Here is a 22,045-nt window from a genome sequence, read left to right as displayed (position 1 = left end):
GGATATTTTCAAGGTTCTGGATGCTATTGTTTTCAGCAGCCCTCTGTAAGGGTACCCGAATTATAAAAAACAATCAGTCAGAATCCTGTCCCGGTTCCTGCTGTGCTCGCTGCCTTGGTGCCTCCGATCCAGACGGATTTGGAGGATATAGCTGCCCCGTAGAGGCAGCTGAAGATAGGGGGGATCCGGACAGGGGTTTGGGGGTGTCGCAGACCCCCTCTCCAGCTGGCAAAAACCCCTTTTCCCAAGGCGGTGGAGCGGCGGTCAGCAATGGCCGCCACAAAGAAGCCTGCAGCTGGACAAGATCGTGCAGGAGGAAGAAAGTGAAAGTTTTTCTTTGGCTGAACCGGGATAACGAGGAACCCTTAAAAACCTGGAAACTTGATTTTTTGATTGCTACATTGTTTCCCAGAAAAGATTGCAAGTGGCGGAAGAAAGTTTTGAAAGGGAAAGTTATTTTTTCTCACTCTCCTTCTCTACAGAAATAGCTGATGGAAATCTGAAAAACCTGCTTGGGCATAGAAGGTAAATAAACCTAAAAATTAAAGCCAAGGGGATAAAAGATTTTGGAACATTGGAATTTAAAATTAAATTTTACTGCTATAAGTGGGAAGGAAGAGGTAAAAAACTTATTCTAAGATTTTATTGAAGAAGACTGCTTGGAGTTTATAAGACTTAGAAATATGTGGCAATAAGGCTTCCAGAAAATCATTTTGAAACTGTAACTGAACTTTACCCCAGGAAGAGAAATTAAACAAAGAAGAAGAAGAAGAAATTGTTAATGAGACAGTTTGTTCTGATTTGGACTGCTTTGGGACTTTGGGACCTTTGGGTAACTATTTTTTGAAAGACTAAAAACATTTGGGTTGCTTTAAAAAAAAAGAAAAAGAAAATGGCACTATCTGTGGAAGAACTACAAATGGAATATCAAAAGTTACAAGAAGAGGAGCAAGAAGGCAAGGGCTCTTCTGGATCTATTTTTCACTTTTTGGAAATGGCGATTTTTACTTACCAAGAAATACAACAACAAAAGGACTGGGATGAAGAAGAAGAAGCCATCTTTAATGGACAAAAAGTCATAGTTGAGGAAAAGAAAAAAGGGGGAGTGAAAATGGAGAATTCAGAACTTAAAAAAGCAACCAAGAAAGGGAAAAATAAGATGAAAAATCGATACAATGTCAGAAAGCAACAGAAAAGAGAAACACAACAGAGAGAGAAGATTAAGAGAGTGGAATTTGAGAGATGGGGGGGCAAAAAGATTAGAATTGATAAGAAAGGAAGGGGAAAAGGAAAGAGAAGTCATAAAGGTTTAAAACAAGATGCTAAAAAACAGATATTTTTTTCAGAGATAAAGGGTAAAAGCTATTTAAAAAAATATAAGATTTTGCAAAAGTACATAAGATTGTATTGTAGATATTAGTATTTGAAATTGAGTTAGAAAATTGAACTATTATATGAGTTAATAATGCATTAAAGGGAATGTATAAAATGTTTAAGAGTTAACAATAGAGTTTAATATTTTATGGAATATTGTTTTTATTATATTATAAACTCAATTCCTTTTCTATCTTTGTTCTATTATTCTAAAATGTATTACTTAGAATGTACTAAGCAAAATCAGTGTGGAAAGTATGTATTATTTCAAGTGTTAAATTTAGGGGAAAGATAGAAAGTTGTCATGCTTCAACCAGTGATTACAGGAGAAATATTGTATTAGAAAGAAAAGATAAATAGATGATTGAAAGAGAACGGACAAAGGATACAAGTATAATTATTTAAATTGAGATGAAATAAACATAATAGAATTAAGAGAGTGAATAGAGGAGAGAAAATATATAGAAAATACAGAATGCTAAATAAGATATGAAATAGTCTATTAAGTGAGCATGAATTTGATTTATGTCTGTACAAAAAGAGGTAACCCGGGTAAGCCGCTTTCCAAAAAGAAGTTTTATGTATTTATGTTTTGTGTTTTGTTTGTCTATGTCTGAATTAATCAAATTTTAGAAGAATGTAAGAAGAACATTGGAAGAGAATAATGAAATTGTAAATAAGACAGATGGATATAAAGAATATATATAATCTAAGGCAAAAGAAATATAATTGAATAGTAGAAGGAAAGGGAGAAATAAAGAGAAGTTGGGATAAGATATGAAGTTGAATAGATAAGATAAATATATATATTAAATTGTGTTTGTATGGAAATGTGATAATTTGGAATTATTCTGTCTTTAAATAAGATGTTTTATTGGTTTTTTCAGAAAAGATGCTTTATGTTATTACATTCTACGTTTAGTTTGTTTATGTATTGTTTTTTAAAAATTAATAAAATTTGTTTAAAAAAAAAAAAAGAATCCTGTCCTTGAGAAAACATAAAAAGATTTCAGTTAAGTAATTAGAAAATTGAAATCCACTCTAGCATGGCAAAGCTTTTACAAATGTATCTGACCATGTCTACTCAAACATGAAATGGTGAGAAACTGGATTGACAGATTTCATATACCAAAGACATTTAGCGCTCCCAAACAGAAAATTCATTCTCTTTACTTTGTCTCAAAGAGATATAATAACTGCTTATCTATCAACGAAACCTTGTGTTGATAGATGAGTTTATCAATACTCTGATCGACAGAAATGTATATTAAGAATGCCAGCCCTGCCAGGTGGCAGTATCTAAACCAGGGTATCTCAACCTTAGCCAGTTTAAGACTAGTGGACATCAAGAATTTCAGAATTCCTCTGCCAGCCATGTTGGCTAGGGAATTCTGGGAGTTGAAGTCCATTTGTTTTAAAGTCACCAAGGTTGAGAAACACTGATCTTAAATGTCCTGGGCTAATCTCATAAATGTAAGCAGGGTAAGGTTTAGTTAAAACTTGGAGAAAGAGTAGTAAAAAGTGAGAGGGGACCACAACAAAAGCTAAATTTGATTTAATTGATGTTACTTTGGTTTCCCTGTGTATTTTTCTTTCTTTCTGTCACATTAAAAATTTGTAATTGGTGGCATGGGAGAGGTTCAGAAGATCATTTCCAGGACTTTTATTGGTTACATAAGACCCTGAACATCTCATGTTGGTTATAATCCAGTGATCAGAAATCTATGTAATAGATTCTGAAATACATCTGATCCTCTTTGCCTCAGAAAATAAGATTCTGTAAACGCATTTAAAGCTAGGATGTTGGCAGTGTTCTTAAGAAATTCTGTAATCCAAATTTTGTAAATCTGTTAATTTAAGATATAAGATATCTTGTGCAGGATGGCAGGAACATTTGTTTAATACTTATTCTTATTAAGGAAACCTAATTTTGCACTTCTGGAGTTACTAAATGCATGGGAATACCATGATCTATTAAATTGCCAAGTCACTGAATTATGTGATACAATTCTTGGCTTAATAGCAACTGTACAAATGTAATTTTTAAGGAAAATATGTACAATTAAAATGAATGTATCATGTTTGGTGGCCCTGAATATACACTGCTCAAAAAATATAAAGGGAACATTTAAACAATACAATGTCACTGCAAGTCAATCACACTTCTGTGAAATCAAACGGTTCACTTAGGTAGCAACACTGATTGACAATCAATTTCACATGCTGTTGTGCAAATGGAATAGACAACAGGTGGAAAGCATAGGCAGTTAGCAAGACATCCCCAGTAAAGGAGTGGTTCTGCAGGTGGTGACCACAGACCAACTCTCAGTTCCTATGCTTTCTGGCTGATGGTTTGGTCACTTTTGAATGCTGGCGGTGCTTTCACTCTAGTGGTAGCATGAGACAGAGTCTACAACCCACACAAGTGGCTCAGGTAGTGCAGCTCATCCAGAATGGCACATCAATGTGAGATGTGGCAAGAAGGTTTGCTGTGTCTGTCAGTGTAGTGTCCAGAGCATGGAGGTGCTACCAGGAGACAGGCCAGTACATCAGGAGACCTGGAGGAGGCCGTAAGAGGGCAACAACCCAGCATCAGGACCGCTACCTCCGCCTTTGTGCAAGGAGACAGGAGGAGCACTGCCAGAGCCCTGCAAAATGACCTCCAGCGGGCCACAAATGTGCATGTGGTTGCTCAAACAGTCAGAAACAGACTCTATGAGGGTGGTATGAGGGCCCAACGTCCACAGGTGGGGGTTGTGCTTACAGCCCAACACCGTGCAGGACATTTGGTATTTGCCAGAGAACACCAAGATTGGCAAATTTGCCACTGGCGCCCTGTGCTCTTCACAGATGAAAGCAGGTTCACACTGAGCACATGTGACAGATGTGACAGGGTCTGGAGACGTCGTGGAGAACGTTCTGCTGCCTTCAACATCCTCCAGCATGACTGGTTTGGCAGGGTCAGTAATGGTGTGGGGTGGCATTTCTTTAGGGGGCCGCAAAGCCCTCCATGTGCTCGCCAGAGGTAGCCTGACTGCCATTAGGTACCGAGATGAGATCCTCAGACCCCTAGTGAGACCATATGCTGGTGTGGTTGTCCCTGGGTTCCTCCTAATGCAAGACAATGCTAGACCTCATGTGGCAGGAGTGTGTCAGCAGTTCCTGCAAGATGAAGGCATTGATGCTATGGACTGGCCCGCCCGTTCCCCGCCCGTTCCCCAGATCCAATTGAGCACATCTGGGACATCATGTCTCGCTCCATCCACCAACGCCACCTTGCACCACAGACTGTCCAGGAGTTGGGGGATGCTTTAGTCCAGGTGTGGGAGGAAATCCCTCAGGAGACCATCCGCCACCTCATCAGGAGCATGTCCAGGCATTGTAGGGAGGTCATACAGACACGTGGAGGCCACACACACTACTGAGCCTCATTTTGACTTGTTTTAAGGACATTACATCAAAGTTGGATCAGCCTGTAGTGTTTTTTTCCGCTATAATTTTGAGTGTAACTCCAAATCCAGACCTCCAGGGGTTGCTAAATTTGATTTCCATTGATAATTTTTGCAAGAGTTTGTTGTCAGCACATTCAACTATGTAATGAACAAAGTATTTAATAAGAATATTTCATTCATCCAGATCTAGGATGTCTTATTTTTGTGTTCCCTTTATTTTTTTGAGCAGTGTAGTATATGAGAATCAAGATAATAGCAATCCTGCTCATGGGTGAGAAATGTTTGCCATTGAGCAAGTTACTAAGTTTGCTATAGCAGCCAGAAAGCCTTGGACAAGGTTTCTCAGTGGCATTGTTGCCTTTAATGCAAATAACTGGAGTTAAAGGATTTTGGAGGGAATCTTGACTGGAAGAATCTGCATTTAAAAGGCTCAAGTTGGTGGGGCAGAGACTCAGCCAAGGAAACTGTTTGCAAATGGTCTACAAAAAGGACAGCCAATCTATCAATTCCCTGTGCTTGTCATGCTCTTTGGCATCATCTATTCATTCACTGGTCTAGTGGTGAAGGAACCAATCTAGAAAGCAGGAGGCTGTGAGTTCTAGTTCCACCTCAGACAAGAAAGCTGGTTGGCTGACTTTGGACCAATCACAAGGAGACTGTGAGTTCTAGTTCCGTCTTAGGCATGAAAGCCAACCTTGGGCCAGTCACTCTCTCTCAGACCCACCTTGCAGGATTGTTGTCAGGAAAATAAGTGGAGGAAGGAAGACAGTATTAGATATGTTCGCCACCTTGAGTTGTTTATAAAAATAATAAAGGCAAGATATAAATAAATCAGTTCCATGATCCAAAGGTGATCCACCCCTCACGGCATTCAGAGTTAATTGGATACTTACAAATACACGCAGATGTCGGGCACATACCAGGCCGATTGCCCCATTCTGTTCACAACCACAGATCACCAATAGTGTCGGCTGCTTCTTTGAGAGAGACTGCCTGGGGAAAACCTGAAACAAAAAAAATCCAGCAAATGAAGGTGCACAAGTAAAACAAAAACAACAACAACAACAACAACAACAACAGTAATAATAATAATAATAATAATAATAATAATAATAATAATAATAATAATAATAATAATAATAATAATGGGACCAGAATCCAGACAGACAGGCAACTGCTAAATAACACCCCGGACTTAACAATTGTTGATTAGAAAGACAAAATAGTCTGGATAGTGGATGTGGCAGTGCCCGGAGAAAAAATACAAAGACCTACAAATAGAAATAGAACTACTATGGCAAAGGCAAGCAAGGGTAATACCAATAGTAATAGGCGCCTTGGGTGCAGTCCCAAAACTACTGGAGCAGCACTTGAATACCATAGGCATTGACAAATTTGACATCAGTCAATTGCAGAAGACAGCTTTACCTGGAACAGCTTCCATCCTGCGGCAATATTAGTGACACTATCAAATATCCAGATTTGCCTATCCCAGGTCCTTGGTAAGGACTTGATAGGTAGACAAAAATGCCAAACCCAATCTGAACATCTGGTTGACTGTGCAATGTATAATAACAACAACAACAACAACAACAACAACAACAATAATGTTGTACAGGTTCACAATGTTCCTAAAAATAAAGCCTAGATCAGGAAGAGGGCGGGATTCCAACACAGTTCACAGCACACAAATGACATAATGTATTTCTTCAACTTAGCGGATGAAAGAAGTTTATGAAATTGATAAAAAGTCTCCCAGTGTCATTGAGAATCAGGAAATATAACAAACTGAATTATGCAATTAAATAAATGATGATACCCAGTAATACATTCTCCAATCCTGGCTAAACTGATGATGCTGTTGCAATGCTGACTGAATACCAGGTAGTCCTCAACTTGTAACCATTCGTTTATTGACCATTTGAAGTTGTAATGGCACTTTAAAAAGTGACTTATGACTGTTTTTAGCACTTAAAACCATCCATGTGGTTATATGATCAAAATATGGATGTTTGGCTTGTTTTACAAGAACAATTGAGCCCCAAATTTCTGTTGCTACGTGAGACATTTGTTAAATCAGTTTTGCCCCATTTTACAACCTGCAAACATCATAAATAAATGCCAATTGCCAGGCAACTGAATTCTGATCACATGACCATGGGGATGCTGCTACAGTTGTAAGAATGAAAAATGGTAATAAGTCACTTTTTTAGTGGGGTTGTAACTTTGAACGGTCACTAAATTAATGACTGTAAGTAGAGGACTACCTGTAGCAGTTTCCCATCACATCTTTTTTTTCTGAAAGATTACAGGGATGAAGCCCAGCAATTTTTTCTGATTTCTTTTAAATAGATTTTTTTTAGTGATGTTGTTTTCCCTTCCGTTTGTTTCCTAACCGCTGACCTAAATAGTTGTACTTTGCAATGGGCATTGAGCGCTGTGGGTTGCAGCTAATATCTGTTTAAATCATGTCATCTATTATTTTTTATTGGTCTCATGACTGTCTTCCTAGAAATCACGCTCCAAATATCTCAATTTGTCTTGCTGTGTGTTGCATCCACTGGAGCTATTCATGCTTAAATTGAGTTAGCTTCTGTTATGGATATATAAACCGACAATTTTGCCAATGCTACATATCCTCCAATTTTATTCTCCCAGTTTCTGTATCCTGTACAAAAATACATTGCCATTCTCTGACAGGGTCAAGGCTGCAGATTTCCCTGCCTCTCCCTCCAAAATCCAATAACCCCTGCTTTGCTAGGCTTCAAGAGATGATTAAAAACAGAGGTTTTAAAAAGCCCTTAGAGATGGCTCCTTCTTTTTGATTAACTATATTATGATTTTACTTTCAATTATTATTGAGACTGGAGATGCCTCTTTATGGCCGCTGCTGCTAAAAGTCTGTTTTGTGCACCTGTTTTAGAATCTCAATTAGTCACTGAAAATCCTTTTTAATGTGTTCTTTGTTTGCTTTATGAAATTGAGGAAAATGCAATTGCAGTTTGTGTTTCCTCCAGTCTACAGATTATTTTTAGAATTTTTTATCCAAGGGGATAGGAACATAGTACAGAGCAAAATTCTGCAAGGGAAGATAGATGCAGAACTAAGAAGATACACAGGTAGTCCTGAACTTACAATCATTTGTTTCGTGGTCATACAAAGTTACAACAGCACTTTAAAAAAGTGACTTACAACCGGTTTTCACACTTACAACCATTGCAGCATTCCCATGGACTTGTGATCAAAATCTGAGCACTGGGAAATGGCATGTATTTACAATGGCTGCAACATCCTGGGAGACATGATTGTCATTGGCAACTTTCCCAGACAGCTTCCAACCAGCAAAGTCAATGGGGGAAGGCAGATTTGCTTAATGATCTCATGATTTAACAGTTATTGTGATTCACTTAACAACCTTGGCAACAACAAAAAAAGGTTGTAAAACCAGGCACGGCTTAATTAACAATTGCCTTGCTTAGGAATGGAAATCCTGATCCCAATTGTGGTTGTAAATCAAGATCTACTTGCAAAGAAATAAAAATTGATTCCCACAGAAAAATCCAAATATGATGTTCTATCTCTATGCAGTCACTTTTCTTCTTAAACCTAAAGCCGTTTCCTCAATGACCCTGACCTGAAATCACTGTTGCTGTTTCCTTGATCAGTGCTTCTCAATCTCATCTCTCCCTTCAAATATGGGGATTTCAGCTTCCAAAAAGGCTGGGGAATTCTGGGAGTTGAAGTCCACACATCTTAAAGTTGTTGAAGTTGGGAAAGTCTCGCCTAGATCCAGCTGACCAGCTATCCGTACTGCCAGGGCGGCCAACTGAGATTCTTTGAAGCAGTTTCTTGATAATGAGGTTCCTTACATTATATTTGATAACCTGGAAAACTTTCATTGGCTATCATGGATACTATGAACTCACCTTGGTCACTGCCATGGCAGATGCATGACCCCAGATCTCAATTAACTGCTGATGGCCAAATTTAAACTCTTCTAGCAGCTCCTTCTCAATAGCTGTGGCTTCGGCTCTGCTGCAGAAGAAGGAAGGGTAAGGGGGAATTACAGTTACATTTCTCCTGAAAATCCCATTTGTGCATGTTCTTTCAAAAGCTAGGCTGTAATCAAAGCGCTGGAGGAATGGTCTGACGAATGTCTTACCAAATTACCTGACGGACTGACCACATTCAGAGGTAGTTTAATTCTAAATTCCAGATGCAAGAACAAACAACAGACAATAAGAGAATAACAGTAAAACAGAGCTGGAAGGGACCTTGGAGGTCTTCTAGTCCAATCTCCTGCTCAAGCTGGAAACCCTGTACTATTTCAGACAAATAATTGTCCAATCTTTTCTTAAAAACCTCCAGAGCACCCACGAATAGAATAGAATAGAATAGAATAGAATAGAATAGAATAGAATAGAATAGAATTGGATAGGATAGGATAGGATAGGATAAACATAGTTGGAAGGGATCTTGGAGGTCTTCTAGTCCAACCCCCTGCAGGAAACCCTACACCACTTCAGACAAATAGTTATCCAATCTCTTCTTAAAAACTTCCAGTGTTGGAGCATTCACAACTTCAGGAGACAAGTTGTTCCGCTGGTTAATTGTTCTTACTGCCAGGAAATTTCTCCTTAGTTCGAGGTTGCTTCATTCCTTGATTAGTTCCCATCCTTTGCTTCTTGTCCTGCCCTCAGGTGCTTTGGAGAATAGCTTGACTCCTCCTTCTTTGTGGTAGCCTCCGAGATATCAGAACACTGCTATCATGTAGTCCTTCTTTTCATTAAACTACACATACCCAATTCCTGCAACTGTTCTTCATATGTTTTAGCCTCCAGTCCCCTAATCATCTTTGTTGCTCTTCTCTGCACTCTTTCTAGAGTCTCAGCATCTTTTTTATATTGTGGTGAGCAAGACTGGACGCAATATTCCAAGTGTGTGGCCTTACCACAGCATTATAAAATGGTATTAACACGCGATCTTGATTCTACCCTTCTGTTAATGCAGACTAGGACTGTTAATTTTTTGGCAGCTACAGCATACTTGCCTGCTCATATTTAAGGGACTAGGATGCCAAGATCCCTCTCGCAATTACTACTGTTGAGCCAGGTACCGCCTATTCTATACCTGCGCATTTGGTGTTTCTTGTCTAAATGTAGAACCTTTCTTTTCTCACCATTGAATTTCACTTTGTTAGATAAGGGCCAGTGTTCAAATTTGTCAAGATCCTTCTGAATCTTGAGCCTAACTTCTGGAGTATTGGCTATTCCTGCCAGCTTGGTGTCATCTGCAAATTTGATGAGTACTCCTTCTATCTCCTCATCTAAATCATTGATGAAGATATTGAAGATATCCTAAGAGAGAGCCTTGGGGTGTGTCACTGCGTGCTTCTGTCCATGTAGATGCAGTTCCACTGAGGCCTACATGGTTTTTTTTAAACAAATTTTATTCAATTTTTCACATAAAAACAAAAAGCTCTTTTTAGTGGACAACATATTTCCGGGTCATCACTTTTACATACAAATATGACAGCAATTATACATTCATATATGCATACTTAATTCTACTATTACCTTTTCCATTTCAAACTTTCCGAAAGGAGAGAAACAAGCAAATTAATCCTAGTCTCTTACATTAATCTCAATCAAAACATATTTTCGTTCCATTTCAATTATTTCAAATATAATCCTTTAATATTTGTTTTAAAAATAAAAGTAACAATATAAATTTGCCTAATTAAAAAAAAGTTATCAATGTCTCTCCTTCCTTTTAATAGTCTGTATTAGCTTATTAATTTAAGTGGTTCTTTAATCTGTCATATTTGCTTTCCATCACACATTCTTTCTATAGATTCTAGGTTAATACAAGTTTTAACTCACACAAAAAAAAACAAGTATAGGTTTCCCCCCTTTTACTGCTTTAAGTGCGACACCTCAGTGGTTAAAATATACCTTTATTCCCTCATCTTAGTTCCCAATAAACCATTATTTTTAAGTAGTTACAACAATAATCATTACATTTTTTCATTTGGATTCCACAACATATTTTCCCCCCTTAATTTTATTTCTAATTTCAAGGGAAGTAAAAGAGAAAAAATTGACTATTCAATTTCTGGTCACTGATATTAACCTCATTTTTAAACATCTTCACATCCATTTCAATTATTACAATTTCTTCAGTAAACCTTAACTTTTCTTTTGAAAATAAAAATAAAGATATATATTCATCTAATAAAAGTTATCAATATCTATCCCTCCTTTGATAATCTATATTACCCTATTTTCTAAGTATTTTTTTTTAATTGCAAATAGATTGTTACCCCTTGTCACCCTGCAGAATCCCCTTTTTAATTCATCAACCATTAACTCTGAAAAAAATATTTCTTTTCATCATTTTACTATTTCCATAGTTCTTTATTTCATGCATCTGTTTCTTACTGCCTCTCCTCTCCCTCTTTTTCCCATATCTTTTCTCATTCCGGTTTAAATCCCTCTCTTTCTTGATATCTTCCTTTCCCCTTTTCTGCTGGATCTTTCTACCTCTCCTAATTTCACAGGTATTCCCTTTTTTGATTACCTTCTTAAATCTCAACTTTTTAACCTTCCTTCTTTCCCCTCGTCTTTGTAGTGTTCTTTGTGTTAATTGTCTATTTAAGATGGCTTTTCCTTGAATCGACTCCTCCTCCTCTGAAGCTCTTTCTTCTTGTTCTTCAATCGCCATTTCCATTTCTTCTAACACAGAGCAAAGTTATTCGCCTCTTTCCTGTAGTAGTTCTCTCATATTTTTAAGTTCCATTTTTAATTCGCTAAGAGATATCATCATTACACACTCTTATATTTTATAATCGTTAAAGTCCACAAAAAACACTTTTACTTTCCTTCTTTCTTCTTCCAATTTTCTAAAGTTCTCAGTTGTTCCAGCCCAGGGTCTATACCAAAAGCGTCAATCAATCCCACAATCAGTCTTTTCTTGCTTTTTTCTTTATTCTGATTCTGCTTTCACTCTCTAAGATTCTTACTTTGTTTCAATATTTCTTTAACATTATATCAACCCAAGTTCATACAGAAACAGGATGCTTTCCCTTTTGGTTGAATTCAAGTTTTTATCCGAAGATGGCACTCTCCGTTATACAAAGTCCTCACTTTTTTCCCTTATTTTTTTTATTTAGGGTTTTTCGAACCTCAATATTCCAGCACAATCCAGTCTCCAATTTGTAAGTTTTATTATTATTATTATTATTTGTCAATCTTAAGTCGAGCTTTATTTTATGCCTGTTTATTGCCGAAATATTTTAGTCCAATTTAATTAAGTCTTTAGTTCCAGCTTCTTCCTTTCCCGGTTTGAAGCCCCGCTTAGCTGTCAAAATTATTTTCTTATTTTTTTCCTGTCCCTTTGTATTTCCGCCGCTCACTTTTCTTTTCTTAAAAGTTCAATGTTACCTTAATCCCGGGGTACTTTTTGTTTAGTTGTTTCATCCAATTGTTCCGGTTCAGATGTTATCCACCTCTTTCTTCCCTCCTGCACAAATCTTAGTCCAGCTGAGTCCTCCTCTTCGGGGTGGCCATTTTGGACCACCGCTTCAGTCGTCTTCAGGGGGAAAAAGATGCGGCTCCCCTCAACCTGGCTTGCGGCTTCCCCTTACTCCACCGACCCTCCAAGGCAGCTTCAGCTCCTAATCGCAATGATCAGGGCTCTCCAACGAAAGAGCACAGACCATAGCCACGGACAGTCACGATCTACGGTCCGTCAGCGAGTAGGGCTCAACCTGGAAGTCAGGACTACATGTTGAGTGCAGTTGGTTAATGTTACAAATCCATCGTGGTGGCCCACACTTAAAAACTAAAAGTTACCACCAAGGTGTTATTTTTCATATGATAAAAGGAAAACATTAAGTACATTATGAGTCATATTAATTGAATTTAATTCAGCTACATTTAGATTTACACTAAATGTCATTTACTGTCCTGACACCAGCCATTTCTTTGTCTTATCCATTTGCATCTTGGAGTAGATATGCCTTAACAACCAAATGCACTCTTTGCTTGAATCTCTGCTCTACATCAGTGCTGTAGACATTTTTCATTGGGAAAACAACATCAATGTGATTTGTATGTCTGATTGCTAGCTTGTGAACTATTTTATAGCCCAATGGTCTGAATAGGCCTACAGGTTGTCCTTGACTTACAAAAGTTCATTTAATGACCATTCAAAGTTACAATGGTACTGAAAAAAGTGACTTAGGACCATTTTTCACACTTATGACCACATGATCACGTGATCAAAATTCGGACGCTTGGCAACTAACTCATATTTATGACAGATGCAGTGTCCTGGGGTTATGTGATCACCTTTTCATGATCTTCTGACAAGCAAAGTCAACGGGGAAACTAAATTCACTTATCAACCAAGCTACTAGCTTAAGAACAGCAGAGATTTACTTAACAACTGTAGCAGGAAAGGTCGTAAAATGGGGCAAAATTCTCTCAGCAACAGTCTTGCTTAGCAAGAGAACTTGTTGGGTTCAATTGGGATCGTAAGTTGAGGACTACCTGTATAACCTATTTCTACACCAGCTCTCCAGATGTTCATATACAATACTATATAATTTTCTTCAGTGAGTGTTAAAATAACACAGCTGAAGACTCTCCCCCCCTTATTAAAACAGTTGGGCATTTACCACTTTGTGAAAATACAGCAATGACTATCCTCCTATGTACATGCCCTCAATCTGTCACGTTTCTCTGCTCAACATATACAGGCTGACCTTTTAATTAGGCTTGAATTTAGGCAATAAAAAGTGTTTGGCTGTGTATGTGTGTGCGTGTAATGTGTGTGTATATGAATATATTATACATATATTCATTTTAATTGCACAAGTCAAAATCAGGTCATCTGGCTTCCAGACAAAAACGGGTATAGACTGTTCCCCTCACCCCGTTTTTCTTCCCTTACAGTTACCTCTGGGCTTTCCATTTTGGAACGAGAGAAGCCACAGACAGGAATTTGTAACATGGCAAAAATGGAGACAATACTCTGATTGTTCTACTCCTGGCTCACAGCCCCCAAAAGCCCTGGCAGGCGGTGTAAGGCCGGGGTGAGGGATGGAAAGAACTGTTCACATATGTCAGTTCATTCAACCCGAGGGATCAAAAAGGAGACAGAAAGGTCACATTACTGACCACCATTGTTGGTGGGAAAAGGAAAAGTGGAGTGAGGTGGGTCTGGAGGAAGCCTTGAGGATCTGCCCCTGGTATTCTAATCTTTGGGAACAGACAGCATAGCAGTTAAATAAGTGCAAGTTACTGGATGTAAGGATCTAACGGAAACCTTGGAGTGAAGATTACTTCATTGATCTTAAAATATGATCCCCCAAGCTGGCTGCATTTGCTTTCCTTCCAGAGAACTCATACGCAGGAGGAACCTCTGGCCCTCATTCCATCCATGTGCATAGATTGGTAATTCTTAATCTTGGTAACTTTAAGATGTGCGGACTTCAACTCCCATAGTTCTCCAGTGAGCTGGCTGGGGAATTCTGGGAGTTGAAGTCCACACATCTTAAGCAACCAAGGATGAGAAACACAGTCACAGACCGACCACAACCTTCCAAAAAGGTGCCAAGACTGGGTGATGCAGAAGTCAAAGACTGTGAGGAAGAAAAGACAAGAGGAGCCCACCATGCCAGAGGTAGGGGCCTACTAGCTTGAAGACAAATGCTGAGATTAAGTGGTAACATAGATGCAATGGTGGAAGGACAAGGGGACTGAATTGGATGGAATGAAGCAGAGAAGAGAATAGGCATGTGCGTGTTGCTTAAAAATAAAAACAGGGTGTTGATTTGCATTTTACCTCAAATTTGCATTTTGCAAATTACCTCATTTATGTAGAAAAACAGCTATTTAAGAATAAGTTAACCAAACCTTCAGAAATCAGAAAGGCCCAATCATATTAGCCTTTCAGAAGGCCCTAAAAACCTGGCAATATTCCCGTGACTGGGGTGCTGAATACATTAAGGGCCCTGCTTGTTTATTGCTTCTTCCCCCCTAAACTTCATCCCTTCCCCACTTTCATCCCACAATCTCTCATAAGTCTACACTATAGTAGTTTTCATGAAGTTCCCATTCAGAACCATAAAAAGTTTTCAGCCATCATGGTTTCAGGGACCTCTTAATTGTCATGGTATGTGGGAAAGACCTTGGGAGTTGGAGAAAGAGATGATGCCTAGGGAATGAACAGATAAGAGTGGGGAAGTCCTCAGCTGCCCAATGAGCAGAGAAAGAAACTCAGAAAGAATCCTTCCTAACAATTGATGTAGATGCTCAATCATCCAGATTATGGTTATGGTTAAAAGATGCTTTTCAAAAGGCAACTGGACTTCCTTGGGGTTTTTTTTTCCTTGAAAACATTTCAATTCTCATCCAGGAAAATGTTTGCTTCTCATCCAAGAAGCTTCTTTGAGTTCTGACTTCAGTTCTAACTGAACTAAAGAAGCTTCTTGGATGAGAAGGGAAACATTCTCAAGAAAAAAACCAAGTAAGTCCCAGTTGCCTTTTGAAAAGCAACTTTGGGACAATCCTCCCTATCTTATCAGGTTGTGAAAAGTGTCAGTGGGAGATTTGTACTTTCAGACTTGCAAGATCCCATTAATATAGCCTTAGAATAAAGTAGAATTACCTCAGCTGGTTATGTTTCTTGTCTGGTCTACCTTGGAAGGCTGACACTAATGGCTTCAACATCGGGGGAGGGAGGACATGCAGACCTACTATTGCCAGTTGCTCAACCCAACCTTGCAGCTAGATTAGCATAGCATGCTGAGCTGGGTTTTGAGCAAGGTTAGTTTGGCTTGTTTGTGAATTAGTTGGATATGCCGTAGGACGTGCATTAATATTAAAGAATTGAATGAAAACGATACGTGCATGCATATGTGGGAATGGAGTCACACAAGGCACACACATGCTCCTCCTCCTCCTTCCCTCCCTTTCTTTCCACCTACACAGCTGTTCCGTAAAGGCCAACTGAAATGGCAAGAAAGGGGAAGAGCAGCAGATTAAAAACCATCCATCTCCTTCTTCTCAGCTATTTTCTGATGACCAACTAAGCAGAGTAACTGATTGAATGACTGACTAATTATGTGCCATCTAGTCAGTGCAACTCTTAGCAACCACACAGAGATATTTTCTCCATGACGATCTACCCCTAAAGTGGTCCCTTAAGTCTTGCAACGGTGCTCCCATCGCCACTGTAACCCAGTCCGTCCAATTGCTGCTGGTCATCTTCACATCTTTCCTTCCACCTTTCACAACATTAAGACATTAGAATGGAAAAATAAATTGGTGTTTTTTTTCCCCTCTAAGCATCAGGTCTGTCACTACAAGAACAAAAGATGGAATCTTATCTTTTCACTCAGATGGTTCAAATTCTGCACACTGCCCAGGTGGCAGGCAAGGGACCCCTAAGCCATAGGTGGTTTTTTTTGTAAGTGCTAGTCATGGATGCTCCTTTCTCTGCTATTTAGCTGAATGGAGGGAGGTAGAAGAGATGCTGGAGGGTTGGTTAAAGACTGCAGAGTTTACTGTGGTTATTACTTCTGTGCCTGAGGCAAAACAAATTATTTATTTATTGCATTTATACCCTGCTCACTCTCGGAAAAACCAACCTGCAGCAATTTGATTTTACATTTCCTGGAGATTATATGTTAACCAGCGGATCTGTACACTGCCTGCATTATGGACAACATATAGCAGAGATATATGCACACTCATCAAGGCTTCCTAGAGGGATAGAAGTTAATTGGGAAGTGCAGGTAATCCTTGACTTACAACCACAACTAAGATGGCACTTCCATTGCTAAGCGATGTGCTTTTTAAGTGAGCTGCACCTGATTTTGCAATCTTTTTTGCCACCGTTGTTAAGCAAGCCACACAGCTGTTAAGCAAATCCAGCTTCCTCACTGATTTTACGCATCAGAAGCACCCTGGAAAGGTCACAAATGGAGATCAGGTCACCTCTAAGAGGCCACAACTGTACTAAATGCAGGCTGGTTGCCTTGTGCCCCAAGTGTGACCATGTGACTGCAGGGATGCTGCAACCTTCAAGCGAGGACCAGTCTCAAGTCACTTTTTTCAACACCATCATAACTTGGAATGGTTTTTAAATGAATGGTCATAAGTCAAGGACTACCTGTAAACATATTTCTCTTTTTTGTGCACAATACATATCATTCCCCATGAAGGGAATGTACAGAACATGCAGAGCTGTAGGCTGAACAATGCACATTGCACATTTGCCGTTTAGCCAATATTACGCCTACTCTAATATTTCTAATTAAAAAGCCTTGGGGGCTAACACAACTTTGCAAGAAACAGTAAGCTGAAATTTGAGAGATATGTACCTTTATATGCACCTCACATGGCATCTGCTAGGGCTTCCTGTATAAATGGGGCATAGTATCCTCCCCTTAGTGTGACTGTGAGGTCCCATGTCAAACAGTAGATCAAGGATCTCCAACCCCTGGTCCATGGACTGGCACTGGTCCATGGCCCACCAGGAACCAGGCTGCACAAGCAAGCAAAGCCCCATCCATGCAGCACCCAAAAACCCACACTCACCCCAGTACGCAGAAAAACCACCTTCCACAGAACTGGTCCCTGGCACCTGAATGGTGGGGCACTGCTGTAGATCACATTATGACTGGTTGTAAGCTGAGCACATATACTGGTCTAGTATCTGATTTTTTTTTTCATATAAACAATGCTGAGCTTCAATGGTTAGATGGCCTAAACCAGAGGTGTCAAACTCAAGACCTACAGGCTGGGCCGGCCGTGAGATGCTTAGATCTGGCCCACGGGGCCACCCTGGAAATAGCGAAGGACCGGCCAGTGAAAACGAAGCTCGTGGGGGGGGGGTGTTGCAGCCCTCTCAGTCTCTGTTTTCACTGGCAGAGATCTTCAGGATTCCCCCAGGCCCGCCCGGGCCATCACAGTGACATCGAGCTGGCCACACCCACCCCAGCTATGCCCACCCAGCCCCCACACAACCCTGATGTGGCCCTCAATGCAATCGAGTTTACACCCCTGGCCTAGACATTGGAATTTGAACATAGATACTTTTAACATTTATATTTAATTGTGTTTTATTATTCTGGGACAGAGGTGTCAAACTTGCGGGCCGGATGCATCATGCGCTGACCACGCCCACCCCCGTTTTAGCAAAGGGGGGAAAAGTCACAATAAGTCACTTGACGACAACATGACGCCATGAGTTTGACATCCCTGATCTAGGAGAAGTCTAGCTAATCCATGTATGATATGCCCTACGCTAAACAAAATAAATAAATGAGAGATGTGTTACCCATAATTTCTTAACTATTCCTCAATCATTCTCCCTTTGTCTCACTCCTAAACCTTTGCCAGTCTTGTAAACTACTTATGTAGTATCAGTGTTCCAAAGGAGTATGGAATAGTACTGTTCCGATATCTCAGGGGCTGCCACGAAGAAGAGGGGGCCAAGCTATTCTCCAAAGTATCTAAGGGTAGGACAAGAAAGCAGTGGATTGAAACTAATCAATGAGAGAAGCAATCTAGAACTAAAGAGAAATTTCCTGACAGAACAATTAAGCAGTGGAACAACTTCTCTCCAAAAGTTGTGCATTTTCCAGCACTGGAAGTTTTTAAGAAGAGATTGGACAAGCACTTCTCTGAAATGGGTTTCCTGCCTGAGAAGGAGATTGGATTAGAAGTTATCCAAAGTCCCTTCCAACTCTGTTATTCAGTTATCTCCTCTCTAGGCCTACAAGGGGTCTTCTGTGACTCCCACATTCCCAAGTACATTAATGTCACAACTTTGTCCTTATGGTTGTCTTTTTAGTTTGCATATCTGTTGAACAGATTTCTTATTCAGGAAAGATCAGTTCCTTTGCCACTACCCTTAGGAGTTTAATACTTAAATCAGTCGGTAAGTGCATATTCATATGAATCAATGCTCATGGACTGTAAGGCACCAATTCATGCTCAGCCAACCATATCCATGTACTGCAGCTGATTCTGAATCACTGATAACTTCATTGATCATTGAACCTATGAGAGAATTATGTTAAATGAATAAAAGCCAGGTGGTTACAGTATAAAGAGACAATTAGAAGGCAGGATGGAGTTTTTTAAAAATTAGGGACTTCATAACATGTCATAAAAATATGAGCATTAAAGAAAAAAAAATCACTGTTTTCATGTGTGAAATGTTGGATGCTATGGCTATAGAAATACAGGTTGTCTCTGATTTACAACCATTCAGTTAAGTGACCACTGAAAGTTACAACAGCAATGAAAAAAGTGACACATGACTGGTTCTCATACTTACGACTGTTGCAACATCCTCATGGTCAAGATTCACTTAACAACTGCAGTGATTCGCTTAACTATGACAAAAAGGTGGTAAAATCAGCTACAACTCACTTAACAACTGACTTACTTATCAATGGAAATCCTGGTCCCAATTGTGATTGTGAACCAAAGACCACTTGCATTAATGTTCATTTTTACATCATCTTCTCTTATCTGACTTTAATTCCCATAATCCCCAGCCTGTGCAATTGGAAAATAATTGTTTGCCCTCTTCTCTCTCACCCACTTTGTGGGAAAGCACTTCCAGAGACCTTTTCCCCTCTTTTTTTCTTTCTGAAAGAGACTCCCAAAAAACAAGCATTCCAGCTTGATGGATCCTTTGGATCTGTTGCTACAGTAACAGAGAAACAGGAGGATTTTGTTCAAGAGAACTAATCTGATTTAAGCAATACAGCAGCAGCGCACAAACAGATCCTGATGACTTCTGTTGGCCCTAAAGCCACTGATTCTCTGTACCTCTGTATATTTAATCCCCGTACTGCTCGCCATAATGGTAACGCTTCATTTTTATTTTTAAAAAAGGAAACTTCCGGCATAATGTCTCTTCCCTGAGTCCTGGAAGCTATTTTGTAGGATGATGAGTATATACCGAGTGGGTTTCTCACCCACCACCCGCTCCCATTTTGGAGCAAAAGCAGGGAATCGTATCCGATAAATTCTCCTAAAAAGAATCTTCCTCACGCTTTGATTGTCTTTTGCTCAGAATGACTCAGTAGCAGAGAGTTCCTTAGAGTCTGCTATGCCCTCTTGCAAACGGCAGTCCTGCAAAGAACCTAGAGATTTCTAAATGCATGAAAGGGCATTCATTGCTCTATTCTCCTATATAAATGCATGTACTTTGGGGTGTCCATCCCTTTTCTCCTCCCTGGAAAGGCCTTTTTCAATTCCCTCCCTCCACCTCATTACAGTATTTTTTTGTTTTGTTTTCTGGTTTGGAACCTCTTACTCTGTGAAATCAGTGGAAGACTAAATTCTAGCCAGCAGTCAAATTAAAACCGGCTCTATAAGCTTGGATTCAGAAGGACACCAGCCTTTGCCAGCAATCAAACTGTTAAGCATTGCAAAGAAAATGCCCCCCCCTTCCTTCCTTGCACACCTCACCACCCACATTTCACTCATGAACGTGGCTCCCTGATGGTCACTATGGTGATCGGTGGCAAAGGGGTACACCAAGCTATTCACACAACTCTCTTGTCAAATTGCAAAGAGGGTGGAACAATTCTGGTTGCCATCCTACTCCAGGAAATGGGGGAAGGGGTGTTTTTTTTTAAAAAAACAAACAAACCCACCTCCTCTTCTCCACTGCTGGTTTTTTTTTTTAGAGGTTTTGGGAATGTGCTTGTGGACCTAAGCAGAGAAGGCAAACTTGCAAACAGTGGCCGCTGCATCCTTCTGCTCTGTGCATCGTTCATGAATTGCAGCCAAAATGTGTATCAGGTGTGCAAAAGAGACTTAGCCGGTTTATTTTTAGTCCGCATCCTTCCTTTCTACTCTGCACAGCCTTGTTAGGTGGGGACGGCCCCAAACTCAACAACAAACTTAGGGGCTAAGCAGGGACCTCCCCGGTCCTACTCAAAAACATTAACGGCTGCACAATAATGACACTTGCAGCATGCAACTGCATATGGGGGGGGGGGGAGTTGGAGGGCTGGGATGGGAAAAGAAGGGGGTCAGAGCTGATACTATCATATTTTACTGATTTGCTTGTTGTTTTCATTAGAGGAGCTAGCAACAGTTTCACTCTTCGTTCATCTCAGCTACTGCGTGGTCAGCAACCCCAGTATAACATTCTCCCCCCGGATTTCCCTCCTTGGTCCAAGCCCTGTTTCCATCAGTTGACAACTCAATAACCCGGGTGGTGTCTGAACGCCCCTTCCTAGCTAGGATTCTCCCATGTTTTCTTTTGCCTGGGACAATTAGCACCCAAAAACTTAAGGTCGTTCTTTTCAACTCAGGAAAAAAAAAAAAACCGGGCACAGGGGTAACTCGCCTCTGCCTCCCATCCCAGCAGGTACAGGAGCCCTGCCGAGAAGGGGGAAACATGGCAACGGTTCACCACCACAGCCACTTACCTAAGATAATGAAGGGGCTGGATCGCCTTCTTGTTGTGAGTCGAATTGCAAGTGGGTTTCTCCATGGCAGGAAGGAAGGGAGGGAGGGAGGGAGGTTGGCTTTCCAAGTTTACACCTGGGGACCCTGCTCCCCCCACCCCCAAAGAGACCCTCGACAGCTTCCTCCTTTCTCTCCTCTAGGGCTGGCAGAAGATGGGAGAGAAGTCATGGGAAAGAGATTAAATGAAATGGGCAGCAGTAACCATTCCCCCCCCCCAAAAAAAGCTGGCAGTTTCACCAATGCGGGCACCCCAGGAGCAGAATGGCGCTTGATTGGCTGGCTCTTCCAAAGAACAGAAATCAAAGAGGTGGGGGGGGGGAGAAAGCTTTGCAGTTATCCAATGGAAAAGCAGAACTGGGGGGGGGGAAGAGTGGTTAACCCTTTCTGTTCTCAAAAAAAGGGGGGGATTAGGGTGGCTTGCCTTCTACACCCTCTGCTCTCTGACTCAGGTTGGCAAGGAAGATTTGGAAGAGAAGGTGGAAGGTGCACATGCCCAGAAGACCTCTAGTTCAGGGGTTTCCAACCTTGTCAACTTTAAGCCTGGCGGACTTCAACTCCCAGAATTCCCCAGCCAGCTCTAGAGACCCCTGCTCTAGTTTATGGGGTGGTCTTGGAAAGTTGTCCAGGTTTTTCAGATGGTAACTTTTTTTTTTCTTTGATGAAAATAAGTCCAATTGCCACTCAAGACCATTATATTGGATCCTAGGT

The 22,045-nt window shown here is 40.3% G+C and overlaps 1 protein-coding gene across 2 annotated transcripts in view; it reads right to left on the bottom strand.

The window, feature by feature from the left end:
- The window catches only part of YJEFN3 (YjeF N-terminal domain containing 3), a 32,581-nt gene extending 11,033 nt beyond the window's left edge, over positions 1-21,548 (bottom strand). Inside the window, exons 1-3 of one of the 2 annotated variants that reach the window (XM_087952596.1) lie at positions 21,298-21,548; positions 8,753-8,858; positions 5,720-5,830 (exon numbers count right to left, since the gene is read on the bottom strand). In XM_087952596.1, the coding sequence (XP_087808722.1) occupies positions 5,720-5,830; positions 8,753-8,858; positions 21,298-21,362 (282 nt within the window). In that variant the 5' untranslated portion in view covers positions 21,363-21,548. Of the gene's footprint in view, positions 1-5,719; positions 5,831-8,752; positions 8,862-21,297 lie in introns of both variants that reach the window. The other variant, XM_087952595.1, reaches the window with a different exon arrangement.
- Between the last annotated feature and the right edge of the window lie 497 nt (positions 21,549-22,045).

Source organism: Notechis scutatus, chromosome 1, assembly GCF_049901735.1.
Source record: "Notechis scutatus isolate UNSWTSFEM ecotype Mainland chromosome 1, rNotScu1.2, whole genome shotgun sequence".
Lineage (NCBI taxonomy): Eukaryota > Metazoa > Chordata > Lepidosauria > Squamata > Elapidae > Notechis > Notechis scutatus.
Note: the sequence above shows the minus strand (reverse complement) of the source record. Positions and strands in the feature narration are given on the sequence as shown.